General features: G+C 39.1%; 1 protein-coding gene across 4 annotated transcripts in view; it reads left to right on the top strand.

Annotated features, from left to right (window-relative positions):
• Nucleotides 1–15,891, top strand: part of AVEN (apoptosis and caspase activation inhibitor) — a 192,208-nt gene that overhangs the window by 22,681 nt on the left and 153,636 nt on the right. Inside the window, exon 1 of one of the 4 annotated variants that reach the window (XM_086322077.1) lies at nucleotides 3,348–3,413. The exons of 1 other annotated variant lie outside the window; for it this stretch is intronic. In XM_086322077.1, coding sequence (XP_086178203.1) covers nucleotides 3,363–3,413 — 51 coding nt within the window. In that variant the 5' untranslated portion in view covers nucleotides 3,348–3,362. Of the gene's footprint in view, nucleotides 1–3,347; nucleotides 3,414–6,136; nucleotides 6,194–7,131; nucleotides 7,267–15,891 lie in introns of those variants that run through there. 2 more of the 4 variants (XM_086322075.1, XM_086322076.1) reach the window with 2 other exon arrangements.

The following is a 15,891-nucleotide window of genomic DNA, read 5'->3' as shown; positions in this document are numbered from 1 at the left end:
AAGACCACTTGACTGTTTCTGAAATGAATAGTCCAGTCTAGTTTTTGTTGTAGCTTACATATATCAGTTCTTTTAGTTACTGATCTTTAGATTCTCTTATTTGTGATTGTTTACTTCATATGCAAATGACACCTTTCCCCGCCTTTAATTGGCCTATGGTAAAGATGCCATCTGATACTGGGTTAAAAAAGTCTTTACTGTTTAACTCAGGAGAGTTCTTTTTAGAGGTAGCATATTCGTTCTCATTGTTGCTGTAACAAATTACCAAAAACTTAGTGGTCTAAGACAATATAGATGACTATCTTATGGCTCTGGAGTCCCACTATGGGTTTCACTGAGCTAAAATCAGGTGTCTACAGGGCTGTGTTCCTTTTTGGAGGCTCCAGGGAGAATGTTTCCTGCTTCTAGAGGCTGCTTACGTTCCTTGGCTCTTGGCTTCTTCCTCTGTCTTCAAAGTCAGCAACATAGCATCTTTCTGACTTCTGTGGTCACATCTCTTTCCCTTTCTTTTTTTTCTGCCTCCCTCTTTTACTCTTAATGAATTCTTGTGATTACATTGGGCCCATCTGTATATTCCAGAGCAATCTCCCTATTTCAGGGTCAGCTAATTAGCAACCTTAATTACTATCTGCAATCCTATGGCCCTTTTGCAGTGTACCCAAACATATTCCTATATTCAGGGGCTTAGGGCTTGAACATCTTTGGGGAGCCATTATTCTGCCTATCACAGGCAGAAAGTGATATATTTAACAAAGCATAAGAAAATTTTGCTTGGAGAATTGTTCTTACCTTTCAGCCTGTGTTTTCTTGGAAGGATCGCGGTATGTATTTCTCAATTGCCTAAACCTGTGTCCTCTTTTGAAAAACAAAAATCTTGTCTATTCTGTGGTCAATAATAAACACGTTAGCTTTTTTCCTTCTAAAATGTTCACGTACCCTCCCCCACCCAAGTGTTTGAGCTAAATAAGGTTTGTCACACCTGTACTTAGCCTACAACTGGGCCACTGTTTCAGATTTCTGGAGTATTTTAGGCTCTGGGATGTAATGTTCTCACTTTTGCTAAACTTAAAAATGTCTCGAGTTTGCTTTATTCTTATTACCAGCTCCATTTCTCCATAATAGTAATTATTTGCTGTTGTTATTGTGAACTTATTTAAAGAAGTAAGCATGCCTCACATTTTCTAAACATGTTCATATACTTAAGAGGTAGGTAGAGTATGGATAGTGCTTGTTGAGGAAAAAGTGGAAGATCTACAACTTGAATTACCTAGTTGATTAGAGGCTGATTTTCAGTCTCGTTGTACCAACTGAATAACTCATAGCAGTAGGATAAGGTGGTTGCTTTTGTTGGTATGTGGTCTCAGAGCATGTATCCTGCAGGGAGATTTTATATAAATATATTTCTCAAAATAGACTTTATAGACTTTTTAGAACAGTTTTAAATTTAGAGAAATTAAGAGACTAGTATAGACAGTCCCTAAATATCCCATGCTGTTTTTTTCCCATTATTAACATCTCACATTAGTAAGGAACATTTGTTATAATTAGTGAACCAATATTGATTTATTATAATTAACAAAAAATCATGCTGTCAATTCTGTTTTCTAGTAGAAAAGGAATAATTTGGCATTTGAGAACATTATTTATGAAAAATAACTTGTGTTTGGGGGGTTGATTAATTATGCTTTATTCTTAAACTCTGTGATTTGACTTTGTATTGGCTTCTTAATCTGTGAAGGCTGACTGTAAAGTGGATTTGAATATTAGGTTTAGCTCTGAGTTTGAAAGTAATTTTTTTGGTTAGTAAAATTTTTTGAGAATGAGAGATGATCAGATTAAACCTTGCGTTTTTCATGTCTCTGGGTCTCCCTTCCCATTACATTTAGAATAAAATCTGGATTCCTCACCCTGCTTTGTAAGGCTCTTCATGCTCTGACTCCTGTGAACCTCTCAGAGCTTGCTCCTTCACTCTGTAGCCAGGATACTGGCTTCACTTCTGGTTTTCGAATGTGGCAAGATTGTTCTCTCCTAAGGGCCTGACCCTTCTGCCTCTTCACCCCCAGGTCCCTGCATGACCTACTCCCTCACTTATCTGGTTCTCTGCTTGAATGTCTCTAAAGATGGTTCGCTGATGATTCTATATAAAATAGTGCTTTCATCATTCTCTGAAGCATTACCCTGCTTTATCTTTGTAGGGTCTTATTTGTCACTACCTGAAAGCACTGTGTTTTATGCATGTAGTTGTACAAACATTATGTATCTGTTTATGTGTTGGTTGTTTGACTCCTACAGTAGAACGTCAGCTTCAAGAGGGCAGGGAATGTTTCATGCACATCAAACAGTACCTGGCGTAGTGTAGACTCTCAGTGGATACTTATATGACCGAATAATGGAGTTTGTCTTTAAGCATGGCATTAGAATATTCTGGAAACATTCATGTTTATTTTCTGTTAGTATTTTTCTGGCTTTCCTGCTAAAACTAAAAGCACTAAAGGGAGGCTGAGTGTAGCTGAAACCTCATCCGCTCTCTGGGCTCCTCTCTGCATACAGTCCTCTATTTTGCCATCGGTGAAAAGAGCCAGAAGGACTTTAAATGCCTGCACCCAAGAAAGAAGCATCTATCAGAATTTCCAACATCGGCTTTCTTTCTTTTGGGGCCCTTAACAGCCGGAACATGTGTGGATTAGTCTTTCTTAGTCTCTAGCGGCATACCTGATGAGCAGCTGTTTACAATGAACAGTTCCCCACCCACCGGCCTCTTACACCCCATGTGATTGGCGGGGAGCGTAAGAGGCAAGGCCTCCAGAGTGAGGAGTAGGATAGGACAGTGGTCCAGAGGTCAGGAAGTTTTGGTTTTCTTCCCTGTGTTTTTGAGGGTATAAGATAAACCATGACACCCAAGAGGAGAGTGAGAAATGTGCACGGATGCCATGGTTTTATGAGACTCAGTGATGGGGTTCTTTTTCCCCTAGTGATACTATCAAGTGGAAGGTGAGAAACAGGCTGGCCCTCAGCTCAGGTGTGTGGCATATCTCATAGTTGAAGAGGTCGAGAGAGCTGCTGCCTCCACGAGCAGCAGCAGAACTACCGGGAAGACGCACCAAGGGAGAGCTGGTGACGATGTGTGCAGCTCAACGCTGTGGACAGGTTACTTGAAGACTTGGAAAAGCAAAGAAGAGCTAACAGGTGGTCCTGGGGGTGAAAACCTGGGTAAGCAACCTGTATACGGGACCAGGGGTGAGAGTTTCTCAGTGTTTGCTTTCTCTCCAGTCTTGAATCTAAGGCAGGCTGTCAAGAGAGCTGTGTCCCTGGTAGCTAAAAACCAAGGGGAGTTACATCTTTTTAACCAGAAGACCAGGAAAATGCAAGCTGGAGAGGATGGGGGGAGGTCCCCTCCTTCCTTTGAATCATGGGTGAGTGGGCAGCAGATCCTTTGGAGAGCCAGGCTGGCTGGTGGTGCTGGCAGCTGAAATATAAGTCTGTCTTTCTGGCCAGAGGAACCAGGGTTCCTGCAGTCCAAAGAGCATGAGAAAATGTCCGTTTTCTTTTTTATCCTTCTTTGTTTTGCTCTTTGAGGGGCAGTGTGGGCAGCTAGAACTCTTAAGAGAAACCAGACCTTTGGGCCAGAGGGTTGGGACAGTCCTAGGGAGGAGAGAGCTGGAAGGGGATCCTCTTGGAGCATGAAACGGCCAAAGACAGGCTCACTCAGAAGTGCATGTGGGGCAGACAGACGGAGGCAGCAGAGGAGCAAAAACCTTGAGAACTGAGAAGACACTGAACTATCGCCCACAGAGGATGAGACAGAACTTATTGTCTGAAGCTAACCAGATTGGTTGCCTAATAAAATGGAACAAACAAAACCATAACGTTCTCCAGAGGATTTTAAACGGGACCCAGAGTCTCAAGAACTTCATATTCAGAATGTTATTCTACAGCCAAAGTTTTACAGTATACCAGGAAAATGTGACTAATTCTTGAGGCAAAAGACAATTCACAGATGCCAGCCCCATAGATGACTCAGATCATGGCATTCTGAGCCAGACTTTAAAGCAATCATTATAACCCTGCTCCCTCCATAAATTAAAGTATCTTGACACGAATGCAAAGACAGCCATTCTTCTTTTAGAAGAAGCCATAGGAGGAAATGTTTGTGGCCTTGGGTTAGGCAAACATTTCTTAGATATAGCACCAAAAGGATGACGTGCAAAAGAAAAGAAATAGCTAAGTTGGACTTCCTGAAAATTAAAAACCTCTGCTTTGGGAAGGATGCTGTTGAGAAAATAGAAAGATAAGCTACACAGGGCTATATGGGAAATTGCTGTTCCCTTTCATGTGGTTTTTCTGTGGCCCTAAAATTGCTATTAATAAAGCTTTATTAATAAAGAATAAATTCTATTAAAAAAACAAGCCACAGACTTGGTAGAAAATATTTTCAAATCACATATCCAACCAAGGGATTGTATCCAGAAAACAGAGCTCTCAACACTCCATGTGAAAGTAAATAATTCATTAAAAATGGGGAAAAGACTTAACAGATGGTATACCCAGGAAAATAGATTGATGGCAAATAGCACAAGGTGGTCAACGGCATTTGTTATTAGGGAAATCCAAAGTAAAACCACAAAGAGAAACCACCTTATATCTGTTGTTTAGTCACTAAGTGGTGTCCGAGTCTTCTGTGACCCCATGGACTGTAGCCCTCTAGGCTTCTCTGTCCATGGGATTTCCCAGATAAGAAGATCAGAGTGGGTTGCCACTTTTTTCTCCAGGGCATCTTCCTGACCCAGGGATTGAAACCGCATCTCCTGCATTGGCAGGGAAACCCTATGTCTGTTAGAATGGCTTCAAAAAACCTGACAATACCAAATCCCAGCAGTTCCTTATCAGGTTAAATTTTTCATATGACCTAGCAATCCCATTCTTAGGTCTGTATTTACCCCGAAGAAATGGAGACTCTTATGCTTGAATGTGTATGGTGATTGTTTATTCGTAATTGCCAAAAGCCAGAAACAACCAAAGATTTCTTTACCTGGTGAATGAATACACGAACTATACGAAGGACTAGAAGTTAGTGGTAAAAAGTGATGAACCACTTTTACTCAGAACAGCATGTGAATCCACTGCGAATGCACTCGGTTGAGAGAGAGCTTGGAGGGTGGTGTGATGGAAAGCTTTGGGGCAGTGGGACTGCCCTGTATCTTGGTGCTGGTAGTTATCTGGACTCCATTTATCGAAACTTTGTATTTTACTATATGAAAATTGATAAAAGGGAGTAATTATTGGAGACCATCTAATTAGAGTTTTTATCAGATCCTAAAAAGATAAGTATTCCAGACCAAGAGGGTTATTATTTTTCGCATGACATACTTCGGCATTGAGGAGATCATCAGCTCTCTTCAGTGGTGAGAGAAGAGCTTGTCCTGCACACTGGTAACCCTGAGATGTCTTTCCAAGTGAATTGTGTGCCTCAGCTAACAAAATCTACCACTCTGGATCTTACTGCTTTTTGAGTGACTTCAGGACCATTAGAAATAATGAGGCATTTCCCTTTTCCTTTTTAACCTTTAGTGTACTGAATTGCTGTGAATAACCAGCCTGAAGGCTGGTCTTGAGGGTGGTGTGCAGAAAGAAGCAAGCTTTATCTTGCCGGTAATTGACATTTTCTTTGGGACAGACCCAGGGCCTTCTTCCTGTCCCTTCTGTTCTCTAGGGCTTTCCCTGAGTGCCCATTCAGAACTGTCTTAATGATACATCATGCTCCCGACATTCTCTTCTCTTCTTGTCTAAACTGTGATGACGACAGTGTGTTACTCTCAGGGGAGGGCTTTGACTTTCAAGTTGCTTTCATCAGTGTGTTGCCTCTTTAGACATACCAGTGGGGCTACTCTTTGGGGGCAGATGCGCCTTTTTCTGCCGAGCATATTACGGGAAGAGACAGCAGTTTCCTTCTGCTAACGTTACAGCTCATGTTCTAAGAGGCTTTTCATATTTATGCGTCTTGAGAGTTTCAATGAAGATTTTCCACTCACAGGCCGCCCTGTTAGAGGAGAGCAATACTGTGAGTTTAATTTGTGCTTCCTCCACAAAAGGAAGACCCACACTGCTGGTGGGGATCAAGACAAGGTGGAGTTCAGCGCAGCTTTGCATTTCTATGAGGCGGAGAGAGTCTCACACTTACAAAGAGGAGGCACAGGTAATGTCAGTACTGCTAGCTCCAAGAGAACTTTACCAGACACGGTTATTCAGGCTCGCTGTGCCGCGGCCCAGCTTCAAGGCGCTCGGCTTGTGTGCACTCCATAATCCTGGTCCTGGGGTTTGCGTCTTGTCCTTGTGGATTGAGAGCTTTGAGAAAATCCACCTTTCTCTAATGCCAGGTAAAAAGCTCTCTCCCTTCCTTACATGTCTTTGCTGCCCTTTCTTTTAATTAAAGTTTTTTCCTCCCTAATGTTGGGAGAGCTTCCTAAAGGTCACACTTGAAGAGAACAGAAGAGAAATGCAGATTGTAGCATGCTGTCCTTTCACAGGGGAAATCATCTAGCGAATTTCTTTGCCTCCGGAAAGTGCATTTTCTTTGTCTCATTTCTCAATTTTGGTTAAAGCACTGTGGGTGGGAAGGAAAGGATTTTTACTGATATGTACTCACTGACTCGATGGACATGAGTCTCAGTGAACTCTGGGAGTTGGTGATGGACAGGGAGGCCTGGCGTGCTGCGATTCATGGGGTCGCAAAGAGTCGGACACAACTGAGCAACTGATCTGATCTGATCTGACTCATGATGTCGTTATGTTGATGGCAGAGGAACAGAAAAGGCAGTTCAGCCTGAAAAGAAGAGCATGGGAGCTCGAGCGTCCTGCAAATGTTATGCATTGTGTGGCGAATGCAGGGCTCGTGGTTAACGCAGGCACTTGTCTTCAATGCCATCCACAGAATATTTGCCTTTGAAATCTCTAAATATGATGTAGAAGTTGTCATCTGAATTCTGTGGACGCTCAGGGAGCCGACTGACCGGGCCTGCGTCCTTTTCAGGTTAACGTTGTCATGTGTAAGTGCTCTTGAAGATAAAAGATTGTAATGTTAAAAGAAAAATCAGCATGCCCACAAAAGAGAAATATTATGCATTGTGTCCAGATTCTGTTCATCAGGGAAGAACTGAGTAGGAGGACAAATTCAAAAGAGGAGCTTCAGATGGTGGGAAGCAAGCGATGGAAGCATACATCCGCTCATCTAGGTGTCAGATAAGACATGTACCAAGGACGGCTTTTCAGGTGATTCCTTCCTCGTCACTCGGTCAGGGTGTGTACGGGCTGCCCCGCATTATACATGGTAGGGACTTAAGAGAAGTCTCTTAGGTCCATTTGTTCTTTCATGTGAAATGGCAAATTAAACAGCTCTTGCTGAGTAGGGCCTGAGTTAAGCCCTTGTCTTTAAGAACAGCTAAAGAACAGCTAAAAAGTGTTCTTTTATCTCAGGAAATTTGACCTAGTTAAGCTTATAGGTTTTTGCCACAAGGAAAGTAAGATTGTAATTCAGTCAAGGGATCTGAATGAGGTGACATATAGAACTTGTATGAAGGCACACAGATTTCTAGCCTCACAGCTGTAACTTTGAAAGTCACTATGGAAAGTGCAGTGAAAATTGTAGTCTATTTGAGTTGTGAGGCAGTGTGAGAAGTGTACTCTACCAGATGGTGGCATTCATTCTTTAATTAACAAGGACAGACAGCATAAGATTTAAATCACACCTGTTTGTAGTTTTTTTCCACATTTTATCAGTCTGTCATTCGTTGACATCATCATTTATTTCAGTTCCAACAATTTTTGCAAATGTTAATCAACTTCCCTGTTAAATTGCATGTTTTTCTTCATGTCATTGATTATATGTGTCTTCTCCCCCCAGTCTCTGGTCATTTTTATTGCTTTTAACTATAAGTGATTTATTACTATCAAGTCATTTCCCCATTCGTGAATCTTGCTATTTCCAATGATTAACATGAACAGGTTACCATGGATACATTTTTGTGAACTTTGTGTGGTTGGTAAGTTTTGGGAGTGGGTATGACCTGTTTCAACTGTATTTCATCTGTATACATGTAATTGATTATGTGTAAGTAAGGTCTTTTCTGTCTTTCAGGGCTTCTTTGAAATTAAAGATAATTTCATGAATGAGTTTTGATAGATACAAGGTGGTGTCATTGTAGGAAAGGTGGTTTCATACATCAGATGCTTCTTGAATCATCAGTTTCTGGCTGACTACATCTCTTCTGTACAGTCATGGAGAATTTTAGAAATGTAGACTAATCAATGATAATGATTAAGGAATTAGAACTTTGTTGTTATGAAGGAGGAAATATGGTTAATTTAGGTAAGAGAAAATGCAGACCCGGGAGACGGGCCCAGTGTGATATCTACATGATCTTGCCTGAGGGCAGAAGGTGGGCCAGAGCTACCCAGGCTCTTTCTAGATTGATAATTCTTTACTAATTAAGTTCTCTCTGGTGATTTGAAAGTTTCGAGAGTGTCTTAAAATTGGCCAGATAAACAACAGCTATTTAGTGGCCTGTGATTTTTCTGGAAAGTGGAAGGTGATGACCTTAAGACCTCAGTAACTAAGGAAACCAACCTTGTGTTGATAGAGAAGTGAGGTGAAAATTTAACTGAGACAGTCAAAAAGAATCTGGCCTGTAGAGAACAAACTAGAGGTTACTAGTAGAGAGAGAGAAGAAGCGGGTAGGGGCAAGATAGGGGCAGGGGTTTAAAGGTATAAAATGAGCTATGAACAAGGATATCTTACACAGCAAAGGGAATATAGCCAATATTTTACAATAACTATAAATGAAATGGTGGTGGTGATTTTAGTTGCTAAGTCGTGTCCAATTCTTGCGACCCCATGGACTGTAGCCTGCCAGGCTCCTCTGTCCATGAGGATTCTCTAGGAAAGAATACTGGAGTGGGTTGCCAGTTCCTTCTCCAGGGGATCTTCCTGACCCAGGAAATGAACCCAGGTCTCCTGCGTTGCAAACAGATTATTTACCAACTGAGCTACGAGGGAAGCCCCATAAATATTAACCTTTCAACATTGTGAATCACTATGTAGTGTACTTTAAACTTCTGTAATCTTGTACATCAACTATACTTCAGTAAAGACAGATTAATTAAAAAAAGGAAAACCTGGCTATTTGCAGTTAAACCCATGCAGTGTAATCCCTGGGAAGACTGAACAGAGGCTGGTGTGCCTGAAGTGCCGTTTGCTTTCTTAGGAAGAGTAAGCTGTCAGTGGCTGTGGTGGAGGAGGGTATGTTTTGTACACTGAACTTACCCAAAGATGCTCAGTCTACATGCACTCCACATATGAAGGTTGATTATTTTTGTGTTCAGAAAACCTTTTAGTCAAATGTTTTAATAAAGCAAAGTTTTTATTTGAAGGCCTTTTAGTTGGATTTCTAGTTATTGTTTGATTGAGATCGTAACCATAGCAAGAAGCAAATTGTCTTGGTTATAATTACGTTTAGTGCCTTTACTGGAAAAAACCATTGATGTTAATCGAACTTGTGGAATTTTACCTGAGAGTTGGGACTTACAAGGTGGATTAATTTGGTAACTTTGAAACCTTTTTTTAGCCTGAATTCTTAAATGGAGCTCAAGTTGTAAAGCAGATAAAATGAAACTGATTCATTCTATTGCCACCCACATCCTCCTTTCCATAAGGACTTCCATTAAAGGACTTACACAAAAGATAGTTTAAAATCACCAGTTGGCCCAGTGAAAGTTACTGCAGCCTAATTTCCCAGACTGCCCTTCAGTCATGAAAGCAATAAACTCTCAAGCTCTTAGGTGGGCTGCCAGCAAATGGTAATTAGCTTTCTCTGCCTCCTATTTTTAGGCAATTTTGGAAACAATTACACAGGTGAGACAGATAGAAGGACTTGAGAAAAATGTAAGGACTATGGTGAAAGAGGCGGAGAAGGCAATGGCAACCTACTCCAGTGTTCTTGCCTGGAGAATCCCAGGGACCGGGGAGCCTGGTAGGCTGCTGTCTATGGGGTCGCACAGAGTCGGACATGACTGAAGCGACTTAGCAGCAGCAGCAGCAGGGTGAAAGAGGAGCCCTGTGGAGAAGTGTCATTGAACAGCTGCTTTGAACGTGGGGTTACCATTTTCTCTGTTCTCAGGGGCCTCTTCCTTCTCTTCTTTCGCATACATGGATCACAAGGAGGGACAAGAAAAGAGGTTGTATACAGTTTTTATGCTGGAAAAACCGTCGAATTTCAATACAGTCTGGATCACTTTTTTTCCTAGTTCTTAATGGCCACAGTAATTTGGAGCTCTAATGCTATGTACATTGTTCTGGGCTCAGTAAATAATTTATGTATGTATGCCATATATTACACTTACTAACTTTTTCAAATATGATCGTGCTCCAATATGTATTTTATTTAATACACAATGACAAATGGAAATATCCTTCTTGGTATACCTGTATACTATGTACATGGTATATTTTTTATTCAGTCATTTATTAAAATTTAGCTTCTTGAAATGATATAAAAATTATTTTTGCTAGCACTTTTTAAAACTTTTTATTTTATACTGGAGTATAATTGACTAACAATGTTGTGTTACTTCAGGTGTACAGCATTATTTATTCTTTTTCAAAGTCTTTTTCCATTTAGGTTGTTATCTAATATTGAGCAGAGTTCCCTGTGCTATACACTTGGTCCTTGTTGGTTGCTGCTACTGCTGCTGCTAAGTCGCTTCAGTCTTGTCCAGCGCTGTGCGACCCCATAGACGGCAGCCCACCAGGCTCCCCCGTCCCTGGGATTCTCCAGGCAAGAACACTGGAGTGGGTTGCCATTTCCTTTTCCAATGCATGAAAGTGGAAAGTGAAAGTGAAGTCGCTCAGTCGTGTCTGACTCTTCGCGATCCCATGGACTGCAGCCCACCAGGCTCCTCTGTCCATGGGATTTTCCAGGCAAGAGTACTGGAGTGGGGTGCCATTGCCTTCTCCGCCTTGTTGGCTGTCCACTTTAAATATGGTAGTGTGTACATGTCAATCCCAAACTCCTTAACTATCCCTCCCATCACTCTTCCCCTCGGGTAGCAGTAAGTTCATTCTCTAAGTTTGAAGCACACTTTTCTAATACTAAAAGCTGTTCTTGAACTCTGAACTATGATCAGTTTCTGCTTATGACCCAATGATTATGTAAGATAAAAATGACCTTAATAGAGTTATAGATATAAAAGTTGTCAACTAGACTATTAACTAATGATATGTTTTAGAGTTTTATAACATTTAAAAATTTTATGGTAGGATGAATTAATATAATTTTCCAGTTACACTGTAGCATTTTTGGTTGGCTGTATTTGACTTTTTAACTTAATTACTGAAATTAGTTTTCAGTGACTTTCTGTAGGGGAGTTTCCTTAAATATGCTTTCTTTTATATATATATATTTTATCTCACTCCGTCCCTCCTGTGGTATAATTACATTTTGTGAGGAACAAACAAGGTTGTTGAAAAATGTGTGATTGATTATTTTCAACTTCCTTATTAGGTTCAAATCAGGAAAGCCTTTTCTATACTCATTTACTCCAGAAGAAAGTAGAACAGGGACCTTCAGAACCTAGGTTCCCGAGTATAAAAGGCTTTAAAGAGGATATGTTGTCTAGGTATGTATTAGTAGCGTCCCAAATTATACTGGCTTATCTGCAAGCTCTTCATGATAAAGATAAGCATTAAATATCAACTGTTGCTTTTTTGGAAAAAAGAAAGTAAGAGGATGTTTTAAAAATAATGTCGATTAAACATAGTGTTCATAGGCTGGCCAATTAAATTTAAGTTGTTGTAAGTTAATGTAAATTATTGTTATAAGAAAAATAGGACCTCATCTTCAGGGAGTAAAGCTTTTTATTGGTTCTGCTGTGGATATTAGTACCTTTTGTTTAGCTCTAGCCATTACTGAAAATGGGGTGTTGAAGTCTCCAGATATTATTGTTGAACTATTGATATTTTCCCCCATAATTCTGTCAGTTTTTGCTTCCTATACTGTGAGGTTCTCTTGTTAGCAGCATATGTTTAAATGTTGTTATCTTTCTGATGGATTGACCCTTTTATCATTGAACAATATTCTTTGTCTCTTGTAACAGTTTTTCCTTGAAGTCTATTTTGTCTGAAATTTGAATAGCCACCCCAGTTTTCTTTTGCATACTATTTGCATAGAGTATCTTTTCCCATTCTTTTACTTCATTTTAATGATATTTTAATCTTTGAATCTAACATATTTCCTGCAGACAGCATATAGTTGGATTTTAAAAGAATCTATTCTGCCTGTTTTTCCATTTTTCCTTCTTTAATCTATTTATATTTAATATTTTAATTGACACAGTTGGGTATTTATATCTGCCATTTTACTTTTTTTTCTTCCACAGGTCTCATGTATATCTTTCCTATATTTCACTTTTACTGCTTTCTTTTGCACCAAGTGAATATTTTTAGTGCAACAGTTTAATTCTTTTAATTTTCCCCCCACTTTTTAAAGAAGTCGTTTCCTTAGTGGTTGCTCTAGGGCTTACCATTTATATTTTAACTTAGAATTTTCATCAACTAAGTTAATTCCAGTGAGATATAGAGACATTAATAGAGCTCTATTCCTCTTTTCCGCTTTTTGTTGTTCTATTGTTTTATGTATATTACCTCTATATGTCACAAAGCTAATCATATTTTGTTATAATTATTACCTTATATAATTTTATGTCTTTTAAAGACTATGAGAGAAGAAAGAGGAGTAAGCATATATTTATAGCTTTTATTGCAAGAGCCTTATTGTTGGGTTTATAACATATAGAAATATAATTATGCACTTATTATTTTATAACTGCTTTTAAAGTCGGTTATTAAAGGAGAAGCTGATTTAGATATATGATTTGCAAATATTTCTCCCGCTCTGTAGGTTGCCTTTCACTTTGTTGGTGGTTTCCCTTGCTGTGCAGAAGCTTTGTAGGTTGATGTAATCCTACTTGTTTATTTTTGTTTTTGTTGTCAAGTCCAAAAACTTACTTACAAGACTGATGTCAAGCAATTTACCACCTATTATTTCTCCTAGGAGTTTTATGGTTTCAGAGCTTACATTCAAGTTTTTTATCCATTTTGAGTTAATTTTTGTATATGGTGTAAGATAGGGGCCCAGTTTCATTCTTTTGAATGTAGCTCGCCAGTGTTCCCATCACCATTTAAAGAAGAGACTGTTTTTTTTCCCTCTCCATTGTATATTCTTAGCTTCTTTGCCATATATTAATTGACCATATGTGTGTGGGGTTATTTCGGGGCTCTTCATTCTCTTCCATTGAACTGTGTCTGTTTTTATGCCAATACTATACTGTTTTGATTGGTATAGCTTTGAAATATAGTTTGACACCAGGAATTGTGATGCCTCCTTCTTTGCTCTTTTTTTCAAGTTTGCTTTGGCTCTTTGGGGTCTTTGTGTTTCCTCAGGACTTCCCTGGTGGCTCAGACGGTAAAGCGAATTTTAGGATTGTTTGTTTTATTTCTGTGAAAAATGCCATTGGAATTTTAATAGAAATTGCATTGAAGCTGTAGATTGCTTTGGATAGTATGGACATTTAACTATTCTTCAGATCTATAAGCATGAACTACTTTTCCATTCATTTTGTATTGTTGATTTCTTTCATCAATGTCTTATAGTACACAGTATACACCAGGCATTTCATAATAATGTTTATATAATGATGCCTTCCTATTTAGTTTTCACATTGCTTTCATCAGTATTTTCTTATTTATTCTGCTCTTTCTCCCATCATGGGATTTTGCAAATTTTATCCTGTCCCAGATTTTTGCAAAATGAAGTAAACATAAAATCTCTAGGAGTTTTAAGATATACCTTTCTCTAAGTTACGTCAGATGTCTTCCAAACTTTATTACCTCTTACTACCCTCTTGTGATGGAGGCTAATGATGACTCTTGTCTCCACATTTAGGTGGAGATAATGAGATTCTTGTTCAGTGATTCTTCTGAGTTGGGGATTAGTGAGTCATTCAGCAGCAAGGCCCAAGCTATTATAAACACTTTGTAAATATTAAATGATGGTGATGGCAGGATCATTAATTCTATCTAGATCTCCAGTCTCCCATTTCAGTGCTTATTTCTGGTTAATAGTTCCTTGGGTGTTTCAGATCATAATCCTTTCACCTCCAGCTAATTATTTTGCTCAGGTTTACATTTTTGCAAAGGGCTATATCTGTGTTCAAAGTTTTCTACTAACTGGAGAAGCCTCTCTGAACTCTCCTTACCCAGTGGGTCAACAAAAGAATATTGAATTTTCCCAAATTAAACCCTGCAGATACTTTCAGCTGTAGTCTACCTATCAGATTCTCATCAGTTGCAAGGTATTTTCTTTGACATGTTCCTGGCATTTGTTATTTATATAGCAGATCTCATTCAGTCATTTATCTTTAATTTGCCATCATCTTTTGGTTCTGAGAAGCTTTCAGGAATGTTTCAGACAGGTTTCACGTTAGGTTTCACATTAGGTTTCAGGCAGCCTTCAAGATCTCTAGATTATAACGTGGATTGCCATCTTTTTGTGCTGTCCAGGAGGTTTATGATGACATATGAGGGCTGAAAGTGATCTTGAAAGGTCGCTTACTCCATTGCTTCATGAAAGCTTATGAAATTTGATTCAGGCAAGGATTATTGACTAGTTTTAAACTTGATATGTGAATGGTTGATGGGCAACCTGAAATTTGTAGTGGACCAAAATAACACCACACAGATAATTTGCTTGATGCAACAGGGAAAAACCTCACTATGGTGGGTAGATCAGGCTTCATGATACAAACTCATTGGTTAGTCTTAGCTTTACTTATGTTGGGGCTTCCCTGGTGGCTCAGATGCTAAAGAATCTGCCTGTAATGCAGACCTGGGCCAGGTCTTCTCTGGGTCAGGAAGATCCCCTGGGGAAGGGAATGGCTACCCATTCCAGTATTCTTGCTTGGAGAATTCCATGGACAGGGAAGTCGGGCGGGCTACAGTCCCTAGGGTCACAAAGCATTGGACATGACTGAGCAACTAACATTTTCTGCTTTCCCACTTTACTCATGGCTCAGCCATTTATCATATGTTATTCACCATCTGTGATGTATTTTAGCCAAAAATATTTAACTCAAGTCTATTGAGCATTTAGATTAAAAATGTTTTTTATCCACTATTTCCTATAAATTAATATACTAATGCCACAAGGAAATAACCAGACAGAACGTGGGTCCTTTTGCCTTCTTCAGTAAATAAATGTCATAAAAATAGAGGTTGTGGTAGATTCAAAGAGACTTAATGGACAAGCAGTGAGATATAATGCATGGTCTTGAATACTGTCTTGGAAAAACCAACTCTAAAGGAAATTTTGGGGATCAGTTAGGGAAATTTGGAAATAGTCTGGATGCTGTAGAAAATGAAATTTACTGAAGAGCAGAGGTGGAGAATATTGATGAAAAAGTCTGGTTACCAAAAGTATATATAAATATAAACATTGTAAAAGATCTGAAAGAATGTATAGCAAAGTGTTCATAGTGGTGTGCCTAGGTGATGGAAACCTGGGGTTTTTATTTTTTGGCTTGTTTCTCCCTCCTAATTTTCTGCAATATACATGTCCTGTTCCCATGTCAATAAAAGTGTAAAGTCTAACTCATCTTGTACAAATGGATTATTTTAATGTGTTTTACAAGTTTTATAGTATTTCATAAAGATTTTATAATCTTTGGCCTACTCATTTGAATTGTATCTTTAGATTCTATATGCATGATTTTTTAGTTTAATTCTTATTATGGAAAATTTCAAACATATACTAAAGTAGATAGAATTATATAATGAATTTCCAAATA

This window comes from Bos grunniens, chromosome 10 (genome assembly GCF_055505025.1).
Source record: "Bos grunniens cultivar Pamir isolate PY7600 chromosome 10, Bosgru_T2T1.0, whole genome shotgun sequence".
Lineage (NCBI taxonomy): Eukaryota > Metazoa > Chordata > Mammalia > Artiodactyla > Bovidae > Bos > Bos grunniens.
The sequence above is the reverse complement of the archived record's forward strand: the minus strand, read 5'-3'. Positions and strand labels throughout refer to the sequence as shown.